The sequence below is a fragment of the Talpa europaea genome (genome assembly GCF_964194135.1).
Source record: "Talpa europaea genome assembly, chromosome: 8".
Classification (NCBI taxonomy): Eukaryota; Metazoa; Chordata; class Mammalia; order Eulipotyphla; family Talpidae; genus Talpa; species Talpa europaea.
The window spans coordinates 68,644,874-68,669,508 of record NC_140075.1 but is presented as its reverse complement, the minus strand read 5'-3'; the positions used below and the strand labels follow the sequence as shown (position 1 = coordinate 68,669,508).

Sequence of the window (24,635 nt, the reverse complement as noted above, 5' to 3'; positions counted from 1 at the left end):
GCAGCGCCAGTTTGATCCCGGCCACCAGTGAGGGTCCCACATGGCGTGCAGACCTCTCCTGCCACCCGCTGCTCCCCTCAGCAGTGTATTTCGAAGTTCTACCTGTTCTGCTCCCCACTCTGGCTCTGGTGAATTCTCTCACCCTCCCGTGCTTCTGACTGTACCCCTGTGCTTGTATAAATAAATAAATAAATCTTTAAAAATAAATAAAATAAAATAGAAAACCTGATATATGCTACAACATAGATAAATCTTCAAAGCACTACACTAACTGCAATTTTAAAAAAGTATACAAATATATGCAAAAGGACAAATATTTTATGATTCTACTTATATGCGGTAGCTAGAATACTCAAGTTCATATAGAGACTGAAAGTAATATGATGATTGCCATGGGCTAGGGGAAGAGGGTATGAGGAGCAGGGAGTTATTATTTGATGTATACATAGTTTCAATCTGGGATGATGACAAGTCCTGGGGAGAAAAGGGGTGATGCACAACAGTATAAAAGGACTTAATGTCACTTAAGTATACACTTAAAAAACAAATTATTTTACTATACACACACATACACACACACACAAAACAAACCACCAAGGCAGGCTAGCTTTGACTTGTACCCTAGTACTGCTGTGAAGGAGACTTGGAGGAGACAGGTAGAGGAGAGACACACGGGGAGACTGTTCTTGTCAGAGACAGTGGCAGCTGTTATTTTGATAGGTATTTTTGCATCTCTCCTGTCCCAGACTTAACTAACCCCTTTCACCCATCTCTTGTGCTTCCCCACCAGAAGGTACCTTGAATTTGAGGCAAGCTTTTGGGCCTCGATGGCCCCACTTTGGGCCAACCCTATTTGGTTAGGCATTTGCCCACAAGGGGACAGCTAATTTTCAGAACTTTATTAAAAATATCCTTTCTTCTCCTCTCAACCTACACACACTAATTCTGTTAAAGATATATCACACTAAGAGTCTGCTTCCTTTGTCTTTGTACCTATAGATGGCTTGATCCCTTTAGAGCACCCCTTAATAGCTTGGGGTCCCTGGGCAGCCCTTGGTTGCATGCTAAAAGATGCATCATCAAGTCTTTTTTTTTTTAAGATTTATTTACTTATTTATACAAGCACTGGGTACAGTCAGAAGCGCGGGAGGGTGAGAGAATTCACCAGAGCCAGAGCGGGGAGCAGAGCAGGCAGAAGGACCGAAGTACACTGCTGAGGGGAGCAGCGGGTGGCAGGAGAGGTCTGCGCACCATGTGGGACCCTCCTCTGGTGGCCGGGGAGCAGCCAGGGATCGAACCGGCGCTGCAGAGGCTGCAGGAAGCTTCGCAACCCAGCGCTCAACCACTGCACCACCGGGGAGGCACTGCATCATCAAGTCTTCTTGGGACTATCTTCAAAATATTTTTGGAACTTCAGTACTTGTCACAATCTCCAAGGTACATAGTCCAAGCTATCATCTTTAACTTAAACACCTGCATTTGCCACTAGCAAGACTCCCCTCTTTGATTCTGATCTCCCTTCTAAAGATTACCATAAATAAAAATCCTTCCCTAACTTTAGCTACAGATTGGTCATTTTCCTAGAGGGACTGTTAGACATCTATAATACCTGAATACTTGATTACCTTAATTGCTCACAGATGCTTTGAACTTTATGTCTCTGACACCATGACTTAAATCACATTTCACTTGGCAATGGTATAATAAAATAATATCCATGCATTAATTTCTATGACAAGTCCCTCTTCATCACTAAGCAGATAAATAGAAAGTTTGTTATTCTGTTGCATATATAAGCAACATTTGTTATTCTGTTGCATACATAAGCACAGAGGTTAACAGACAAAATCACAAACCAAGAGAATTATGCCAGTCCAAATAAGAATTTCCATTAATGTTTCTTTGTCAAATACTCTATATTTGCATACAATGTTTTAAATAGTCTAACAGAAATATGATAAAGACATCATATTCTCAGATTAGTAAACTGAATTTTAATCATTTTTTTAAAAATACATATGTAGAGAATAGGGTTAGATGTTATTTTTTATTTAATTCACCAAATAGCCCAAAGGATAAGACTAGATAGAGCCGTGGTCAGTTTCCATGGTGACTAGCAAAGGGGCCCATTACAGTCCAGATAACACTCCAGCACATATTTGAAAGCATGGGTTGTTCCAGGGTTTAGAGAAACCTTTATGTTATCTTTGCTCTATTAAGGAACAATCTAAACAGAGAACAGCCCTTTCCTCATGTAGGGGATCTAGAATCTTCTTCAAAGACAACCTGAGTACTTTCCTACCTCAATTTAAGAATGTTACATTGTTTAAGAGCCACAGGCAATAAACCATCTTGTCATTTATTGCTCTTAGAAAATTCTAGCTTGTTATCTGTCTTGACAGTAATAAAATCATCTTTTAAAGCAACAGCAGGATAGAGTTCTTCCTTCCAGCTCAGATGAAAAATAGGTAGCTGTACCTTATGGCTGACTGAAGAGAATACGCTGCCTGCTCCCTTTAAGCAACCATCTAAGATTTTACCAAAGCACAAAAGATTCTTATGTTCTTTGGGATGACAACAGAAGAGAGGAAAGAGACTTTCTGAAGAAGCTTCTTAAGAACACTCAAAGAAGTAACTATTTAAAACAGCAATCCATTTTCTGTAAAATTGGTTGATGTGGTTAATTTGGCAAAGCATTTGAGAGATGAAGGAAGAAGCAAGAACATGGCGAAAGGTTCAAGCTTATAATTATTTTGTCTTATTATACCAACAATAAATAAAGACTCTTTAAAAGGTTTTTCCCTTTCATCTGAACACTCATTGACCCATTTCTGCATAGCAATGCTGACCCCAGCCCTTTCACACAGTGCAACTGCCAAAAATGAACTATCACATGTTTCTGACCAAAAAGAAGTAGGCTGGAACAAAATGTAATGTGAAATATTTCAAGGCCAAAATTAAAGCTTTAAAATGCCACAACTGAAAACAATACTTTCTGATTTCAAGTTTATTTCATAGCCTTTAAGACAGATGTTGAAGAAACAGTATGAAGACAAAGGGAGAACATATAAGAGGGTGAAAAACAAAAAAAGTATAGGAATGGAATAATATAAAAAGTTAAAGAGGAAACTGAAAGGGAATAATAATATTTCAAATATTAATAATATTTCAAATATAAATTTTGTCATTTGTCATACATGTTTTAACTGAAATAAAAATGGTGAGTGACACAATATAAACTTTTTTTTAAAGGTTTATTTATTTATTTATACAAGCACTGGGTACAGTAAGAAGCGCGGGAGGGTGAGAGAATTCACCAGAGCCAGAGCGGGGAAGAGAACAGGCAGACTGATGAAATACACTGCTGAGGGCAGCAGCAGGCGCGGCAGGAGAGGTCTGTGCACCAGGTGGAACTCTCAGCCAGTGGCCAGGGATCGAACCGGTGCTGCAGCGGCTGCGGGCAGCTTAGCAGCCCAGCACTCAACCGCTGCACCACCAGGGAAGGCCCCAACAATATAAACTCTTTAGAGGTTTTGCTAAGTTTAATTCTCCAAAGGCAAAAATGATTTGATAACTTTACAAATATTTTAGAAAGCCCCAGTAACTTTGGAAAATTCCACCAAAGTGCAATCTATTCTCAACTACTTTGCAAGCATTTAGTAGAGTACGTAATGATAGGCCAAGGCACTGGAGATAGATGATTTAAGATGTATTCCCTGATGTTATAGAAGTTACAGACACTCTAATAGCAGGAGATAAACATGAACTAAAAAAGGAAGAAGTGGCATTATTTGAAGGCACTAAGAAGACGTCACAAGGAAGTAATATCCAATATGAAACCTGATGGATGAAAGGAGATGGGCAAAGAGTGCAAGAAAGTGCAAAGGAGTAGTTGAGGCAGTCAGGTACAGAGTGGAAATTTAGGTAGAGCTAAACTTTAACAAATAAACTAAGCAATTTTGACAAAACCTGTATGCAATAAGAACTACCCTACAATCAATATGAGAAACCATTATTTAATTCAATGTGGGAAAGATGAAACAGACAAATTAAGAGGTTACAGAAAATTCTTAAGTGAAAGGTGATAAAATTCTTACACAGGTTCATGATAACATAGAAAAAGAGCTATTTCTCAAATAAAATGGCCAGCACTTACTAAATTACATATAAAAGTTAAGTGAGATGGAGAAAATGAAAGACAAAGATGATGTCAAGGTTTCTGAGTACAACACCAGCAGATCTGATATGATGGTTTTAAAACCAGCCACATATTTTTTTTATATCCCTCCTATCAGAAAGTGAGGTATATATCACATCCTCTTGAATTTGGGCAGGCACATACTACTTCAAATCAGATCTAGTAGCATGACTACTAAGGCAAAGTTACAAAAGGCCATACAACTACCTTCTTAATCACTAGGATACTAACTTGTGGAGTCTTGAGTCACCACATAAGAAGTCAATATATAATAGGGTGCTATGCTCTGACAAAGCCTATGCAATATGGAGAGGGCAGATAAAGACACTACAGTAAACAATCTCAGCTGAGTTCAGCCCTCAAATCATTCTAGTCCAAATACCAAGCATGTGAGTGTATTCCGATAATTCCAGGCCCTAGTTATTTGGGTCCTCCTTGATGAAGTCCCAAGCATCATAGAATAAAGACAAGCTATTCCTGCTGTGTTCTGTCCTAATTTCTGTCCCATAGAATCTGCGGGCATAATAAAATGGTTGTTGCTAATCACTAACTGTGGGTAGTTTGTTACACATCAATAAATAAGTGAAATGGGTGATAACATTCAAGTGAATTATTAAGAAATATAGAAACAGGAATTTTAGAGAGGAAGAAAATATATGATGGCTCCATTTCAATATTTTAAATATGACATATCTGTAAAGCACCAACAAAGACACTGAGTAAAGATATTGAAAAAACAGTATGAAGACAAAGGGAGAACGTATAAGAGGGTGAAAAATAAAAAAAAGTATAGGAATGGAAAAATATGAAAAGTTAAAGAGGAAACTGAAAGGGTCAGAGAAAAAAAGAAGAATCAAGACAGAATGTGGTAAAAGTCAGACAAATAAAGATTCTCTAAGGTGTCAGCACCTGTCAGCAGTATGCAAGGTAGCAAGAAATGGAGCAGAATGAAGAAAGAAAACAAGTATGTTTGGCAGATAGTCAGTAACTAGGCGAGAAGAGATTGAATAGCATGGTGATAAGATGTCAAATTACAGAAGTGCAGAAATAAATGAAATTTATAATAATAAACTGACATAACCAGTGCAGACTACGCTCTCAAATATGGCTGTAGAGAGAAACTAATGAGGAGGTCAGAAGCTCAAGGGGAAGGAAGCAGGGGTAAAAGAAGGTCTGATGATTCATTCAATCACTCAAAAAATACACCTATTTTTCAGTGTATAGAAGTAAGATCAGTTGACCTATAGACCAAGGGGAAGAAATTAATAAAGAAAATTTGAAGATAACTGAAAGAAATTAATGAATTCAAGTCTTTGAAGAGGCATGAAGTGAAAGATCAAGATTCCAGGTAGAAGTATTGGGTCTGATTTTCTCTTTCTCTGAGGCAGAATGGGAAATTCATGATCACGATACAGAGACACTTGATGAGGGAGAGAATAATAAAAAAAATTAAAAATGAAAAGTCCATTTTTCATGTGGAATAGGTGATAAAATCATGTTCTGAGAGTGAAAAAAACTGGAGTGAGATACAAGGCTTGAGAGAAAGAACATCTGCAGTAAATGAGGAGTGGAGACAAGTCAAAGATTCATCAAATCACACAGAAAACCTGACTCCAACTGGAAATGACAACCTCCCAAATAGTTACTCCGGCTAAATGTTAACCAAGATGAAGACCTGGGTAGGGCTCTTTCAACTGTGTATCTCCATGCCAAGTAGAGTATGTAGGAGATGACAGACCATCAATAAATGAATTAATGAACAAATGATAAAAACCTATATATGAAGGAATAAGAACAAAAGCAATTCATCAGAAATCTTTTCATTGATTACAAGCTGATAATCCCCCAACATGTATGCCTGTATGTATGAATGTATATGTAGATATCACAATTAACAAATATTTATAAGAAAATCCATCAACTGTTATGAATGTTTCCACTTCTTATTCTGAGAAAAATTTTTAGTTTCAGTAAATACTTTTGCTCTAATTACTAACATAATTTCTGAGGCTCTCCTCAGTTAATGTCAAATTTTATGAATTACAAATACACTTATAAAATCTTTCTCTCACATGGAAACCACCTAAGTATCCACTGACATACGGAATATATTATTCAGCCATAAAAAACAAACAAACAATGGAATCTTACCATTTATAACAACATGGATTGTCTTCTAAGGGCATTATGCTAAGTGTAATAAATTAGACAGAGAAAGCAAATACCATATCATCTCATTTATATATTGAATCTTAAAAAACATTGATTAAAAAAAAGCTCATAGAGGGCCTCCCCGGTGGTGCAGTGTCGTTGAGCACTGGTTTGTGAAGCTGCCCGGAGCCTCTGCAGCGCCGGCTCAATCCCCGGCTGCTCCCTGGCCACCGGAGGAGGGTCCCACATGGTGTGCAGACCTCTCCTGCCACCCGCTGCTCCCCTCAGCAGTGTACTTTGCTCCTTCTGCCTGCTCAGCTCCCCGCTCTGGCTCTGGTGAATTCTCTCACCCTCCCGCACTTCTGACTGTACCCAGTGCTTGTATAAATAAATAAAAATAAATCTTTAAAAAAAAAAAAGCTCATAGATACAAAGAGTAGACTGGTGATTGCCAATGGTAGGGGGTGGGAGTGGAGGTAAAGTGGGCAAAAGGGGTCAAAAGATACAAACTTGCAATTATAAAATAAGTCATGGAGCTATAATGTACAATGTGGCAATTATAGTTAATACTGCTTACATATGTGAAAGTTGCTAAGAAAGTAGATCTTAAAATTTCCTGTGGTGGGCCTCCCCTGGTGGCTCAGGCGGTTGAGCGCCCACACTGTGGGGCTGTCCACAGCCTCTGTAGCACTGGTTCAATCCTGGCCTGCAAGCTAGGGTCCCACATGGCACAGCAGACCTCTCCTGTCATACCCGCCACTCTCCTCAGTAGTGTGTTTCCTCAGTCTGCCTGTTCTGCTCCCCACTCTGTCTCTGGTGAATCCTCTCACCCTCCCGCACATCTGGCCTGTACCCTGGTTCTTGTATAAATAAATAAATAAATAAATCTTTAAAAAAAAAAATTTCCCATAGTAAGAAAAAGAAAATTTTGTAAATTTGTATGGTAAAGGATGTTAATTAGACCTACTATGGTAATCATTCTGCAATATATACTAGTATACACTAATATCAAATCATCATGCTATGCATCTGATATTAACATGGTCATATGTCAGTTACACCTCAATAAAAAAACAGATTTAAAAAACACACTTCTTGGGCCTCCCCGGTGGCGCAGCGGTTGAGCACTGGGTTGCGAAGCTTCTTGCAGTCTCTGCAGCGCAAGTTCGATCCCAGGCCAAGAGCGAGGGTCCCACATGGCACGCAGACCTCTCCTGCCAGTCGCTGCTCCCCTCAGCAGTGTACTTTCTTCAGTCTGCCTGCTCTGCTCCCCGCTCTGGCTCTGGTGAATTCTCTCACCCTCCCACGCTTCTGACTGTACCCAGTGCTTGTATAAATAAATAAATCTTAAAAAAAAAAACAAAAAAACACACTTCTTATCACAAATTATCTTTGAGTGGAAAACAAAAATAAGCAAAAAAGTAATGATTTTGCAATTGTTCCTCCTGGATCTCTTCCCCATTTTCCCTTCTGACTACAAAATAACTACACTTTCGGGCCTCCCTGGTGTTGCAAGGGGATAAGTCTCAGCACTATCAAGCTATCCCCAGCCACTGAAGCATGAGTTCAATCCCTGGCCAGGCAGCTAACCCACATGGAAAGGCGGATCTCTCCTATCTCACCCGCTGCTCCCCTCAGCAGTGTATTTCAGTAGACCCACCTGTTCTGTCTGCTCCCACTCTGTTTCTGGTGAATCCTCTCAACCCCAGTACCTCTGGCCTACACCCCCAGTTCTTGCATGCATATATAAATAAAACTAAATCTTTAAAAAAAAATTTAAATAACCACATTTTCAACACTAATAGTGTACCCTTCCTCCAGAATGGCTAACTGTAATATTGAAGCAAACTATTTTTTTCATAAGAAGTGTATACTTCCAAGTTACAAGAAAAAATGAATAGTACCTCCCTGGTGGCACAAGGGGTTAAGCACCTCACAGGGGTTAAGCACAGGGGTTAAGCAATTCGCAGGCTCTACAGCACGAGTTCAATCCCAGGTCGGCCAGGGAGCAACCCACTTGGCGCAGCAGACCTCTCCTGACTTGCCTGCTGCTCCCCTCAGCAGTGTATTTCAGTCAGTCTGCCTGTTCTGTTCCCCACTGTCTCTGGTGAATCCTCTCAGCTGCTGCATCTCTGGCCTGTGCCCCAGCTCTTGTATGCAAAAAATAAATAAATCTTTAAAAAAAAAAGAATAGGTTAACATAATTCCATTATAACACTGACATTATAGAATAGATGAATCCCAACTTTATGAACTGGAACTAAATCATATACATCAGATTTCTCCTGTGTAATTGTGCGATAAACACTTTCATCCATATTTAACCCAATTTCACATCATAATCAATAATGCATGATAATAATATGTTCTAGCTGGCATTTGAAGTACTATAACAAAATAACTCTTATCAACATTAGCACATATTAAAGTGTCAGACACCATTTTAATCTATGTGCTTTATGTGCAATATATAAGTGCTTTACATGCATTTTCTTCCTTTATTACTCACAACTTTAAGAGGCTAACGTCACACAGTTTGCAAGAAGAAAAGCTAGAATCAAGTCCAGTTCTATCACCAAAAAAACTAGATTGTTAACTTCTGCACACATAACCATTAATAAAGAAAACCACAGTGTTTAAATGGTGGCACACAATACATTCTGTTCCAAGTGTATTAGACTTTTCAAAAACCAAAACCTAAATATTGAATTAAAGCTTCCTAGTTTTTCCTAACATGATCAGAGAACTTCAAAGGTTTAAGATAATCTTAATTATATTTAAAGAGCCACTCATAATAATTTGTGGAAAAAAGCAGAACATCTAAGTGTAAAGACATTATGCAATCATGGGAAAAAATAAATATTTTGAGATAAACTTCAATGGAAAAAAATATAATCAAAGAAAACAAACTCTTTGAAGATAATGTTACTCCCTTTTCTATCTTTAAGTCCAATTAAAAGTCTAATGTTCCATTCCAGCAATGGAAAATACGTAAAAAGGTTTGCTAAATAGTCAATAAGTAAAATGTGTACCAATTTTTATTTTAAAATATTATTTACAAAAGCTTATATTAAGCTACCAATACTAAAAAGTGATTTAAAACTTGCTATGTGTCAGCCATTTTGCTGAGCACTTCACATACATTTTCCTATTTGATTTTAATTACTTCATTTGCTCAAGAAAAAAGGTACAATGCAGCAATGAACAAATTATAGACAATTTACTCGACACTTAGAATTTGCCCTATATATGTCACACATTGTTTTCATAGCTGTGTATATATATTTCATACATATTTCACTGTCATCACCAATATTTACCATGTGTCTACTATGAATGGCCAATGAGCTAGGCACTGAGGGTGGAAATAAATAAACCAAGATCATTGCCCCCAGAAGGCTCACAGACTAGCACAGGAGATAAACAAGTAAACATTTTTTCTTAATAGTGTAGGCAGTATTAAGATACATTTGTTAGATTACTCCTTTCTGTCTTTAAAATTCTTGGACATCATCAAATAAGCATCATAATTTCCACTTCCACTGACATCATATCTAAGTCATTTTCCCAACAAGCCTGAATAGCTGTGGAAGCTCTCCATTGGAAGTTTGAACTTTAAAACAAGTGGTTAGTTTGAGAAGCCATTTTGAGCAATGCATAAGGTTTACAGACTGTATGGTAGTGAGAGTTCCCAACACTGAGCATTCCAAAGGCTTTTGAGTTGTCACATATGCCACCATGAAGGACGTGAATGCCATGAATGCAAGCCACACAAGGTGGATAGAAGAGTTGTGGAATAAAAGAGGATTGTGCCAGAAGAAGGTTCTTAAAGACTCATACCCACCTTACCTGTGAAAAAGATTTTTGCTGGTGGCATTAAAGAAAACACTAAACAGCATTACCTACGAGATTATTTTGAACAGTGTGGAAAAACTGAAGTGACTGAAATCATGACTGATGGAGGCAATGGCAAGAAGAAAGGTTTTGCTTATGTAACCTTTGATGATCTTGATTCTATAGGCAAGAATGTCATTCAGAAAAACTATAATGGGAATAGCCACAACCATAAAGAAAGGAAAGCTAAGCAAGAGATAGCAAGTACTTCATCCAATCAGGGGTCAAAGTGGTTCTGGAAACTTTAGTGGTAGCCACGGAGGTGGATTTAGTGAGAATGACTACTTGGGTTGTGGAGGAAACTACACGAATCACGGTGGCTTCTATAATAGCTATGGTGGTGTTGAACATGGTAGCAGTGGGGATAGCTATATAGATTTGATAATGGTGGTGGTTGAGGAGGCAGCCCCTGGTTACTCTGGAGAAAGCAGAGGCTACAGAAGTAGTAGACAGGGTTACAGAACAAGGGCAGTGGTTACAGTGCAGTGGCAGCCCTGACAACTATAACAACAAAAGAGGTGGAAGCAGTTTTGGCAGTGGGAGTGGAAGCAGTATTGGAGCTGGTGGAAGCTACAGTGATTTGGGCAATTAAATAATCACTCCTCAAATTTTGGACCCATGAAAGGAGGAAACTTTGGAGATAGATGCTCTGGGCCCCTTTGGTGATGGAGGCCAGTACCTTGCCAAACCACAAAACCAAGGCTTCCAGCAGCTATAGTAATTATGGAAGTAGGAGGCAGTTTTAATTAACTGCCACTTAGCAGAAGTGGAGAATCAGAGAAATGATAGGGAAGCTACAGGTTATGACCAATTTGTGAACTCAGCCAAGCACAGTGGTAGTAGGGCCTAGCTGCTATAAAGAAGTTATGTTTTAAACAATACTCATGTACAGGAAAAACTTGATGACTGTATTTATGACTAATGTTATAACAGGTTATTTTAGTTTCCATTTTACAGCATCCCAACAAAGGATATTAATGTAGATTGCTCTTTTTTGCACCCATACTATTGATTGCTAAATGCAATAGTCTGATACTGAATAAATATCTTTTAAAAATAACAGTATGGAAAGTGTTAAGGCCTTTCCTCAAAACATCACAGCAAAGAGGAAGTGAGGATCACCTCACAAAAGACACTTAATAAGGATCTGAATGAGTTAGTGACATTAAGAAATGAAATGAGAGGAAATATTCTAGAAAACTTTTAATGGTAGAAGCAGCAGAAACAGGTGCCTAACTTGAAGGTAAAAGGAGCTGCATAACCCCATAGAACAAAGACAGTTCTTTATAGAGAAGAAGAGTTTGCTTTTACATGTGTCAGGTTTGAATGTAAACATGGAGAGATAATTGGGCTGGTGATGCATTTGGAATCCAGGACACATACATGGTAGTAACTGGGGCAGTAAGAAAAGATGAAATTATTTAGCAAAGAATATAAAATGAGAAAAGGGCCAAGTAGAATCATTGTCTTTTAAGAAGCAGGAAAAGAATAGTGTATAGACCACTAAATCATAAGACCTCTCATCCTACAACACCCCTCAAAAAACAAAGCAAAACAAAACTTTGCACTGATATCTGAGATATCTGCCCATGCACTCAATTTATCCCACAGCAAACATGTATTGTATATTTCCTAAGTCATAAAGCCCATGCTAGCTGCTAAGGGTAGCCAAGGTAAAGACCACATACTTGTTCATCATAAGACTCTAACTAAAATAGTAGCAATATGACAAGTATTAAAAGCACAGGATCCAGGCTGGTATTCAAATCTTATTTCTGCCATTTACTGCCTGTGTGATCTTGAGTGAAATAGTTAGTTTCCAGTTGCTTCTTCTTCCTCATCTACAATCGGGTAATTAATAGTGTGTACTCCCATTTGGTTGCTGTGAAGAGTAAATGAGTTAAGTACCAAGTTATGAGCACCAGTGCTTGACATATAATGTTTTATGAATGTTAGTTATATTAGCTGTTATTATTTCTCTGTTTTAAAAGATTTATTTATTTATGCATACAAGAACTGGGGTGTAAGCCAGAGATGCAGGGGGTAAAGGATTCACTAAAGAGAGTGGAGAGCAGAACAAGCAGATCTACTGAAATACACTGCTGAGGGGAGCAATGGGCGAGATAGGAGAGGTCTGCTGCGCTATGTGGGTCAGCAACCTGGCCGGCTAGGGATCGAACTTGTGCTGCTGTGGCTGGCGATAGTGTGATAGCACTGTCTTTAACCCCTGTGCCACCAGGGAGGCCCTGTTATCATTTCTATGGAATGGCCACCTAGGTCAAATAATAGAAATAAACAGTACTACTTAATTTCAAAGATGGAAAAAGCACTCTCACTTGAGGGGAGTTCAGGATACATTTGTCCTAAGGAGCAAGGTTAGCTTATACAGTGCCTCTGTGTAAATTAGACTGCAGCCTGCAGGGGCACATGAAGAAAAGGATAGTCTGGATTTCTGTCATCATTCAACCCCTTCCACAAGCACTCTTGGGGAGATAAAAGCAGCATCATCATACATGGCCTGAAAGATAAGACATATACACTTGAAAGGTGAAGAGAATGCTCCAATAGAAATGTAGAAGAAAGGTTGTAGCTATCAAGAATATGTTCCGTTCAGCTGGAACTGGCAATGGAAAGTAACCCAGATTGCTAGAGCACAGGAATCATTTAGAAGTATAGCTGAAAATAAACCCAGAAAGGCAAATGGAAGTCAGATCATAGAAGATCTTGAACACCAGCAAAGATATTCAAGCATGACATTGAGCAGGAAAGGAATGATTCCAACAGTGCTCTAAGTAAGAGTAATCTAGCATTATGTACCGAGTAGACCTGACACAAACAGCTAGTCTTTGATCTTGTGAGTTCCTCAAAGGCAGGGTGTATATGACTAATTATTTCTGGATCCTCCAAACTAACATAAGTGCTTGAGCTGGAGTATAACTGAAGTAGAAGTCACTAAATGAGCCAAACAGAAATAACATGAGCCTTAATTACAATGGGAATAGTGGAAATAGAAAAATGCATACTGGAAAAATATTGCAGAGCTAGAAACAAGGATATCTACTAGCTGGGAAATGTTGCAAAGATAGCGTAGACTCAATAATGACTATAAAACTGATAAATAACACATGCACACATTACAGGTTCTATGAAAAACAAATACAGTATGTTCATAAAAATGCTTTAAAAAAAAAAAGCCTGATTTTCCCTAGAATAAGAGCTAGTTATCTTAGATAAATGCACCACTGTATTTGACCTTGGATATAGTTCTACATTGTAAGATATTTATTTCTCTTTGGTCTTCACTAGATTATAAAACTGTAAGATTACACAGTGTGTCTACTCTGTTATGAAGCACAATAAAACCTTATTAAGTTTTGCTTTAATTCACACCTCATTCAAAGATGAAACTATTATTGAACCTATTTCAACCACACAACAACAAAATACACATACACAAATGTAAACACAGATATAAACAAACAAAGTGCCATTAGTGTTAGTTTGTTGAACTGAAATAAATTCACTTAGGAAACTCTGAGGCCTTATCAAGTTTCCAGTAGCCTTTATGTTTCCCTCTCCCAGTCTCAGTGCTCATCCAATTGTGATTAATTTTATACTATAGAACAATGAGATCCACAATAAGGGTTATTAAGAAGATGGGGAGGAAGAATCAAGAAACATGGCTGTCAATATATATGATCAATGGTTGCCAGTAAATGTTTTAAAACCAGCTCATTTTCAGTATTTGTTTATTTTCATTTGTTTTAGATACTCCTATCATGAACTATACCAAGCTAACAAGGTATTAACTGGTTTGCAAAAGGCCCAAAAATTTAACAATTGGCTCTCAGAAGGCAGCAGTCAGTTCCAACACACCACTGGACACAATACTAGATGCATGGCATACATGATCCCAAAATTCTGCTCTGAAATACTACTACCCATGTCCCCAAGGAAAGTACAAAAGACAAGGGAAAACCCACACTTTACCTTTACCTCAATCCACCAAGTAGTCTTCCTTTGAACTGGGCTTATGATACATTCCAGAAATTCCTCTTGCCTAGGCCAATGACATCCAAACTTTTTTGATCACACACTTTAACACATTTCAACCACTGAAAAATGTTTAAACACACATCCCTTCCCCCCCCTCTATATATATATGCTTATAAATTATGCTAGAACTGCAATACTAACATGGTATAAATTACAAAGCATATACAAAAAACACAATTTTTTAAAGATTAAAATTAATACAAATAGAAAAAGTTCTCACAGCCCAAAGAACTATCTTATATACTGCCTCCCCCAGAGTTTACACAACCTTGTTTAGAAAAAAATTTTTTTTTAAAGATTAATTTATTTATTTATTCATACAAGCACTGTGTACAGTCAGAAGTGTGAGAGGGTGAGAGAATTCACCAGAGCCAGAGCGGGGAGCAGAGCAGGCAGAAGGACTGAGGTACACTGCTGAGGGGAGCAGCGGGCGGCAGGAGAGGTCTGCACGCCATGTGGGACCCTCCTCCGGTGGCCGGGGAGCAGCCGGGGATCGAACTGGCACTGCAGAGGCTGCGGGCAGCTTCGCAACCCAGCGCTCAACCGCTGCGCCACCGGGGAGGCCCCATGTTTAGAAAATATTAAAGCCATATCAAGGGTAAAATGAATAACTTCTGGACCTATTTTCCCTAGTCCTACAACTTAATCAAATTAGATTGTTCCTCTCCAAGTCTAAAAAAGAGCAAACACCAACCCATGGAAAAGATAGAACAGAAGAGTTATTAACAAGTCTTAAGCAAATTTGGCCTAATGAGAAATAGGTCAAAGATCCCTTCTTAAAATACAACTCCATGGAATAAGACTCCATGGCCAGAGAGGTTCCAGGAGACCATGCTAAATGGAGTACTTAAAGACATAAATCATAAATCAACACACCCCAGAACTTTGTCCCAATAAATGTCCTTGTACCTAAACCATCTGAATAAAAAAAAATAGGCAAACAGAAAGGCTGAAAGGAAGCCTGAATTTCCTCTAAAAAATGAAATGTTTCCTCTAAATAAGATAATATGAAGAAAGTCTTAAATTGGGAAGTACAGAGTATAAGACTATACCATATTCATATAAATATAGAAAAGATATAGTCTTCTTTTCTATATGCAGGCAATCCTCTGGCAGATTGCTCAACCCTGAGACGGCCTCATCGTCTACTGCTGTGCTGGTCCGCGGCACAGATCACAATTTTAACAGGCTGCTGTCTAATTAAAAGTACTATTAATCAAGAAAATTATATAAAAATCATCTTTCTTAAGTATATATAAATTAATTAGAGAGGACAAGACAGTAGCCAATCAAAATGGTTATAGTATATCATATTATGTCATACTATCTTTGAATTATCATAATAAGCTGCTCAAATTTCTGGACTATTTTCTTCCTGATTTCCATACTAACTGCTACAATATATCAAGAACTAAAAGGAAAAAAAACCCTCATCAGGATGGCAGGATACTGAAACCTTCCTGAAGATTACAAATAAGTTTAAAACTTCATAAGGATGCTAAATATTTTCTGAAAAAGCAGTCTAGAAATAGTCTTGTTGCTTCCTTTTTTGTTGCCAATTTGCCTGTCGCATACAAAAAGCAATAAAAATGAAGCTCTACCTCATCTTGCTACCTGAAAGAAAAAAAGAAAACAAGAAATTTCCTGAGCTACCGCCTCATCAAAAAAAGCAACATTTAACATGAAAGACTCAACCTTTTTTTTTGTTTTTTGTTTTTTGTTTTTTTTTTGTGGGATCCTCGCCGGTGGCCAGGGATCGAACTGGCACCGCAGAGGCTGCAGGCAGCCTCGCAAACCAGCGCTCAACCGCTGTGCCACCAGGGAAGGCCCAAGAATCAATCTCTTTTGAAAAATATTCTTTTTATCCTTTGATCCTTTATCACACAGTTGCCACACAAAGTCTTAGGATTGAAAGGTTTGACTAAAATGATAGCCAATTAACACACCCCACACCAACAAGTTTCTCTACATTCCCTCCCCACCACAGAATTTTCCCCATTTCTTCCTTTAAGGAAGTAAAGACCCTTCTCCAGGGTAAATAAGTGCCCTAACAAAAATATTTTCCTAACGTATTACTGGCTTTAACTTTAATAAGGCTCCCTAAACACACACTGATTATCTCCCTTCTCTTCAAGTTCTCTTCAAGTTCCCATTGAACCAAAAGAAAAAAATTATTTAAAAACTACTAAATAAAAATCATAAATACATTAGAAGACAAAATTTTAATTAGCAGTTTAGTTTTAAAAAAACCTCCAGATCCAAGGTTCTCAACTATCCTACATCAAAATCACCTAGAAGACTGGTTAAAACATATATTGAGGGGCTTCACCACCAGGATTTCTGATCCAGTAGGTCTGAGGCAAGGCCCCAAGATTTTGTAAATCTAACAGGTTCCCAAGTGCTACTGATTCTGCTGATCTGAGGATCATATTCTAAGAGCCAACAAAGTAAATAGAGATCAAGAGAAACATTTTTTTAAAAAGATTTATCCATTTACACAAGAACAGGGGTACAGGCCAGATGTGCAGGAAGGTGAGAGGATTCACCAGACACACAGCATGGAACAGAACAGGCAGACAGAAGAAATACACTGCTGAGGGGAGCAGCGGGCAAGACAAGAGAGGTCTGCTGTGCCATGTGGGTCTCTCCCCAGCCAGCCGGGGTTGAAACCGCGCTGCAGAGGCTGCGGACAGTTTCACAACACTGCACTCAACCTGCTGCACCACCATGAAGGCCCAAGAGAAACATTTTTTAGTAATTCCAATTAGAGCAGAGATTAAAAAGTTTAGTACAAGTAATTTTTTTAGAGGACAACAATTGGAAAAATAAAAATAGTTCTGGAAATCTGGGAAAATTTTCCAATTTAAGAAAAAAACCTAAATAATAACTAAAACCCAATACAATAATGTGAAAAATAGTCTAAGACATCTCCCAAAACACAGAGCAAAAGACAAAGAGTTGGAAACTATGAGAGAAAAATGAGTAAGTTCAAAGAGTCAATATCTACCTAATATATTTCTGGAGAAAGAACAAATATATCGCAAAGAGTAATCAATGAAGAAATTTTCCCTAAGCTAAAAAAGGTTCAAACGTTGATACTGCTTGGCCAATTTCCAAGCAGGTAAAAATTTGTAAAGCAACAATTAGACACATTTTTGTGACACTTATAACCTTAAAATAAATAATATCCTAAAAGCTTGGGGGCAGGGGAGAATAAGACATAAGGTAATAGAAATATAACTAGACTAGCATCAGACATTTCAACAGCACACTTGAAAAAATGGAACACTGTTTTCAAGTTACGAAGAGGAAATTATTTTGAATCTAAAATTCTACATCTAGTTAAACTTTCAAAAAACAAGGCAAATAAAGAATCAAGAAAATTTACTTCCTCATGTATTAGTATCCTACTTCTATAAAAAAATTGTCACAGAAGTCCAAAATGGGTTTCAGGTGCTGGCAGGAGCCTTTTAGAGGCTCTCAGGAAGAGTCCACTTCCTTGCCTTTTTTAGCTTCCAGAGGCTGCCTGAATTCCTTAACCCGTGGTCTCTTTTCATTTTTATTAAATATAACCAATACTTATAGCAGCATTTTGAGTTCCATAAAGACATGCAATTGATTAAAGCTACACACGAGGCTTCAGATACAGAAAATGAAAAACATCAATATGTTCTTTATCGTTACCTTAAAAAACATTTTAATAAATTAACATTTTATTTATAAATACCTACCGAATCATTCGCTGATAGTGCAAGAGCAAGGTTCACTGCAAAAAACAAACAAGTAGTTAAATGTAGTGACTTTCCTAAAAGGTGAATTCATTTTGCTTTTTAATATTTTCAATGTAATACACAGAGAACAGAAAATTTTAATGTATCTCCCTTACTTAATAAAAATAAGAACATGGAAATGTAGAAAGTAAAAAAGACAAAAAAGAAAGCAATATTCCAACATAATAGATACCTGCCCCAAAATTAACATTTTAAATAACCCATTTATAATCTGTTACAATTTCATTTAAATAAACTAGTTTTTCAAAACAATGTTAAGGTATAAATAGTTCAATTATTTTCAGAAACATATTTTACAGAAAAAGAATTATCTTTTAAAAAATTAAAATGGATATGATCCTATTGTCTTTTTTTTTATAGAGGCATGTTTATTTGTTTATTTGTTTATACATGCACTGGGTACAGTCAGAAGCGCGGGAGGGTGAGAGAACTCACCAGAGCCAGAGCAGGGAGCAGAGCAGGCAGAAGGACCGAAGCACACTGCTGAGGGGAGCAGCGGGCGGCAGGAGAGGTCTGTGCGCCAGGTGGGGCCCTCCTCCAGTGGCCGGGGAGCAGCCGGGGATCGAACCGGCGCCACAGAGGCCGCGGGCAGCTTTGCAACCCAGCGCTCAACTGCTGCGCCACTGGGGAGGCCCTGATCCTATTGTCTTTTAAAGGTAAGTGTCGACTAAAAATGATGCTGAGGTTGTTTCCTTTATAGTAGTTAACAATGTAAACTTCAAGACTGACCTGGTTCAATTCCTAATCTACCACTTTCTATTACGTAAATTTGAGTAGGAAATTTTACTCCCCGCTTGTGTTCTCTATAAAATGAGAGTATTTGTATTTCATAATTGTTTTAACAATTAAATTAAATACCTTAAGTAAAGTACTTAGCCTTGGCATGATACTTTGGTAAATTAATTTTTACAAAATAGAAAGTAATTCTGAATTTCAAAAACATCACAAGGTTAACATAATCCAGCTTTTAAGCACAAACTTTTTGTGAATGATGCATTTTAGTATTTAATGTATGCATTTAGTCTTTCTGCATTTATACAACATAATTACAGAACAAATGTCATCATTCTAATGCAAAATACCTCTAGCATACATATTTAAGCAGGAAGTATTTTGCGTTAGAGTGGGAGATGAATAAATACATGTAATACCAACAGTTACACAGAGATGCAGATTAAAACTACAAGATACCACCTCACACCTGTGCGAATAACACATACTAAAAAGACCCCCAACAAGTGCTGGAGAGGATGTGGAAAAAAGGGAACCCTGTTACACTATTGGTAGGAACGTGAATTGGTGAAACCATTATGGAAAGCAATCTGGATTTATCTTAAAAAATAAATAATGGAAATACCATATAATCCAGCAATCCCACTCTTGGGCAGCTAGCCACAGAATATGAAATTATAAACAAACAAAAAAATCCCCACATGTTTTACAATATTCATGGCAGCATTATTTACAATAGCTAAGGCATGAAGCAGTCTAAGTTTCCTTCAACAGACATATGGATCAAAATGATGTGGTATATACATAGACCATGGAGTATTATATAGCCAAAAGAAAGGATGAAATGCAGCCATTTTCAACAAAATGGAGGGAATTTGAGAGAATTATATACAGCAAAGTAAGTCAGAATGATAAAAACACAAAGTGGACATTCATGAAGCAGACAATTTTGACACTTTCAAAAACTAGTGGACATCAATAAATATCCTGAGGCTCTGAGGTTAAGAGGGAAGAAAAAGGGAAAGGGACAAGCAAACACAATGGATAGTGGTCAGTCTAAAACTGTCAAAACTAACTAAAATATATAAGGGGTCATTTTCAAACAACTGAAAAACAAATAGATCAGATAAGACCTGAATTAGCAGTTATTCCTTTTGAAATGATTGATAATTAAATATGAGGCAACAATAAGACATGAGTACTTTATGACTCCAAATTTATAATAAAATTACTTCATTTGAGTAGGATTGGGAGGCCATTAGACTTTCACATTTCTTCACTGGGAGCTTTTTTTTTTTTTAAGAAATAAAAGGTTTCTTTTGAAAAATTTTGGGAAAAGCTGATTATTAGTGCTGAATGATAACTTTAATATCTGGATGCACTTCCTTTGTGGGTTGTAAAAGCAACACTTCAGTCAAAATGAAGTCTACAATCAATTTCAAAATAGTTTAAATAACTAAAATAACATTAAAGGTTTTCAAGCATTTTCTAACATTAGATCTATATTGAATTTATGAATGTCGAAAATTATATCATGGTTAGGTTTTTCAAAAGGCACAATAATGTAAACAATCTCATTGTAACTGTGCAGCTATATGTATAAAGACTGAGGGGAGGGCCTCCCGGTGGCGCAGCGGTTGAGCGCTGGGTTGTGAAGCTACCCGCAGCCTCTGCAGGGACGAGGCGCCGGTTCAATCCCCGGCTGCACCCCGGCCCCGGAGGAGGGTCCTACATGGCGCGCAGACCTCTCTTGCCGCCCGCTGCTCCCCTCAGCAGTGTACTTCGGTCCTTCTGCCTGCTCTGCTCCCCGCTCTGGCTCTGGTGAATTCTCTCACCCTCCGGCGCTTCTGACTGTACCCAGTGCTTGTATAAATTTAAAAAAAAAAAAAAAGACTGAGGGGAAATTAAAGACTAGAAATAACTGAGAAATCAAGTTACTAAATGTTTTTAAAATAATAGCAACCAAACACTGAGTATTTATTTACTATGTAGGAGACACTGGAGTAAGTAGATCGCTTGTTTAATTTGTATACTAGTATCATCAGTGCCATTTTTACAGTTAAGTAAGTATCTGATGGGGAACCTGACCACCTTTTCTTCAGTTAAGGAATAAAAGACCCAGTTACACACACACTTTTGTCTATTTCCAAAAATCTAAGCTCTCAATACCAACTCCTGACACCAAGGAATTATATAGCTATTAGGAATTACACAAATACTTTTTAATACTGTGCACTTCTCAGTTGACATAAGGTGATAATCAAGATGAGAATTAACATTCTTCTGTACCTGCTGTAGTAGACTTTCCAACTCCACCCTTTCCAGAAGCCACAACTATGACTTGTTTAACACCGTCTATTGGTTTCTGCTTTGGAAGTCCTCGGGACATGATTTGTGTTCTTCTTTGTTTTAGGGTCTCACTTTCAGAATCAGTTAACTTAAAAAAAAAAAGAAAAAGAAAAAGAAAGAAAGAAGTCATCTCCATTATCATACTGTAAAAGTAAAAACAATTCGAAGTTTGTGATTTAGAGGACTTTCGAGTCTAGCTCTGTTCATCTCCACTAGTTAGGCCTTTAATGCTATTTATATATGGCCATTAATCACAATTCTAGACACATCTTGTTTAACTTGAAATTTATCCACCAGGATATGCTGACGTTAAAAAATAAAAAAGCTGCCTCCTTAGGAAATTAAATCCTCAGTGTCTGCCTTCTTTTTAGCCTATAAAAACCTACATAAGCCACCATAAAGAAAGCAATGTGCAAGTCATATATGCATATTCTAACCATAAATTTCATGTGCTGCCACTCCCCGGCCTGGTCCTATTGGGGGACCGCCTAGAAACAGGGGTCACCTAGCCAAGGCGAGCCCACTTGGGGTTGAGGCGAGTCTTGATAAGGTGCAATGCCAGAGCACCTGGAGACCCAATGTTCCAATACCTCCGTCCCGCCCGCCTCCCTTTGCCCTTCAGCACCACGGACCTGGCGCCGACAAACCAACACTCGGCTTCCCCCACGCGGGGCATAGGTCCCGTTACCACCCCGAAGAGACACCCCTCCAAAATGCAACACACGGCGCCAAGACCCCATGGCACAGAACGCAGCCCCGCGCGCTCAGCCCGGAAACAGTCGGCTGGCGCGTGCTGATGACGTCATGTGGCAACGCTCGGCTTCCTCTCCCTAGCGACAAGTCTGAGTTTCTTCTGCTGGGGAATCTTGCCCGGGTCTCCTTTGCAGCCAAGGACAAGCATTTTGCAGAGTTTTACTACTTAGTGTCGATATTTACTGCTTCTGTTACTCACAATTCCCTGAACTGTGCTTTGCTAGACTCAAAAAAGTTTAGTTAAATCAAAAAAATTAGTCTAATGAAGCAAGTTTCCCTCAAGAAGAAATTTAACTGAGGCAAAAAAAAACTTGAGAGGAGGTGGTATTTATCCTGTTGAAAAGCAGCAGCAAAAAGAGTAAAAGCCAGAGCAGCTAAAAGTGTAAAGGAGAGACTGCTGGAGAGTTTATACAGAAATCCAGTCCCAGCAACAGGATTATTTATTGTGTCAGATCATTTGCCTTAACATAGTCTTTGTAATATCTTCTAATATTAATTTTAATTTTTCATTTCTTATCTCTATAACGTATGATTATTTCATTTATTTTGCTGTAAGGTCATTTAATTTACTCATCTTTAATATCGGCATAACATATCAACCTCAAAGATGTATTTTAAGAATTAAATGAGATATCACCAGCAAAGTACATTCAATTTACTAAGCTTTGGAAAAAAGTGCAGTTCCTTGTTTTTCCTCCCACTTTTCACAGCTTCACTCAGTTTTTTTTTTATATTGCAATAGGTTTGATACTTTCATTATTTTATATCACTTTCTTATTTTGTGATATATTTTCTCAGGTAAGTATCAATTTTTAACTTTTTGTCTGCTCAATCTTTGTAATTTAAGTTAAAACAATAGGAATAAGAGAAATAGCTGTCAAAATAATCTATTTTCAGAAGAAGAAATGTTGAATATCTTTATCTCCAGTAATTTTGTGGGTTCATCTAGATTTCTGCTGCAGTCATTCATTTAACAAATATTTTTGAGGAAGTGCTAGACACCAAATACCAAAAGGTATTCAACACTGAAGCAGACATAACCCCTCCACTCAAGGATTTTACAATCTGCTAAAAGAGACAGAAGGAGTTAACAATTAAATATAGTGTGATAAATACAGGAGAAAAGCACTGAGAGCTACAGAAGTAACAAAAAAGGGACACCCAAATTACAATCAGAGAAGTCTTCTGGGAGTGAGTAATATCTAAACTGCATTCTGGATCTGAATAATGTATGGGAGTCAGCTGGGAAAAAGACTGTGGGGTTGGTGTGCACAAGTTAGAAATAAACTGTTAAAAACTGCAAATAACTTGTATGGCTTGAGCACAGAGAGTGAGGTGCATAACTGAAAGACATGAGGATGCAGTTTGGTAAAGATAAAAGTTTTTCCAAAAAGGTTTTCTACATCATTTAAAGGAATTTGACCTTTATCCCAAGGGAACCAAAGTAGGATTTTTAAACAGGAAAGTAACATGATCAGATTTGTGTTTTAGAAATACCACTATGAGAACCAAGTAAAAGTTGGATGGGAAGGGCAACATCAGAAGCAGGTTGAATCTCTAATTTTCATTTTTTTTAATCAATAAAATAGATGATACTTTTTTATAGGCTTGTTGTGATATTGAATTTAAAATAATGCATGTAGGGCCTCCCAGTGGCCTGGGGTTAAGTCTCAGCACTACTATACTGAAGGTCCACCACACTGGCATGAGTTCGATCCCTGGCCAGGGAGCTAACCCACATGGCACAGCAGACCTCTCCTGTGGGGCCCACTGCTCCCCTTAGCAGTGTATTTCAGTAGATCTGCCTGTTCTGCTCCCTACTGTGTCTCTGGTAAATCCTCTTACCCCTACTCTGGCCTGTACCCCAGTTCTTGTATGCAAAAATAAATAAAACTTTAAAAGAAAAATTAAATAATAAAATAAAATTAAAAATGCATGTACAAAGCCTATCACCTAGGTATACATATTCAATAAATGTTAACTATTGTGATAATCATTGGTATGTGTATAAGCATTTATGGTGGGAGTAACTAGATAAATGGAACTGACATTCTCCAAGAGAAAACATAAGGTGGAGAATAAGTGAGACCAATGTTTGTGGAATGAATAAATCATTAATTTGAGTTTCCCTTAAGCAGACTGGGATATCAGGAGATTAGTAGAGAAGTCCATCATTTCTTTTCCAAAAACCACTCACATGAACTCATAGTGGAGGGAGTCACTCACACCCATGATCCCTTCTCAGAAAAATTACTCTTCCTTAGTTTCTAAGAATTGCTAAGTTATTTGACACCATTACCGTGATCACTATTTGGGTTAAAGATTGACACACAACCAAAATTAGACCAATCAGAACTTAAAAAATAAGAGATGTTATGTAATCTTACTTTGAATTTATACAGTTGAAGGGAGAGTTTTCTGTTTTATGTACAAAGGAGCAGATAAATCTAATGCCCAGAGGAAAGAATAAAGCAGACCATCAGAGATCGTGTGTCCAGATAAGAAAGGGACAACAGCTACAATAGTCCCTAACAGATTTCCAGTGCCGGTGCCTGTCCATAGTGAGGGTCATGTATACATCCTATCCTTACACGCTTGAGATAACAAATTTTATTTTACCTCAGCCTATTTTAAGTAGGTTTCTGTGTACTTGCAACTATGGTGAGATATTTTATCAAAAAAATTTTTCCCCTTAAATTCCTTGTACCCCA

The 24,635-nt window shown here is 37.8% G+C and overlaps 1 protein-coding gene across 1 annotated transcript in view; it reads right to left on the bottom strand.

The window, feature by feature from the left end:
- NUBPL (NUBP iron-sulfur cluster assembly factor, mitochondrial) overlaps nt 1-21,911 on the bottom strand; it is a gene marked incomplete at both ends in the record, with an annotated part of 174,993 nt that extends 153,082 nt beyond the window's left edge. The window contains 3 exons of the mRNA XM_084241299.1: nt 18,031-18,065; nt 21,112-21,259; nt 21,804-21,911. Coding sequence (XP_084097425.1) covers nt 18,031-18,065; nt 21,112-21,259; nt 21,804-21,911 — 291 coding nt within the window. The remainder of the gene's footprint in view (nt 1-18,030; nt 18,066-21,111; nt 21,260-21,803) is intronic.
- Nucleotides 21,912-24,635: the final 2,724 nt, after the last annotated feature.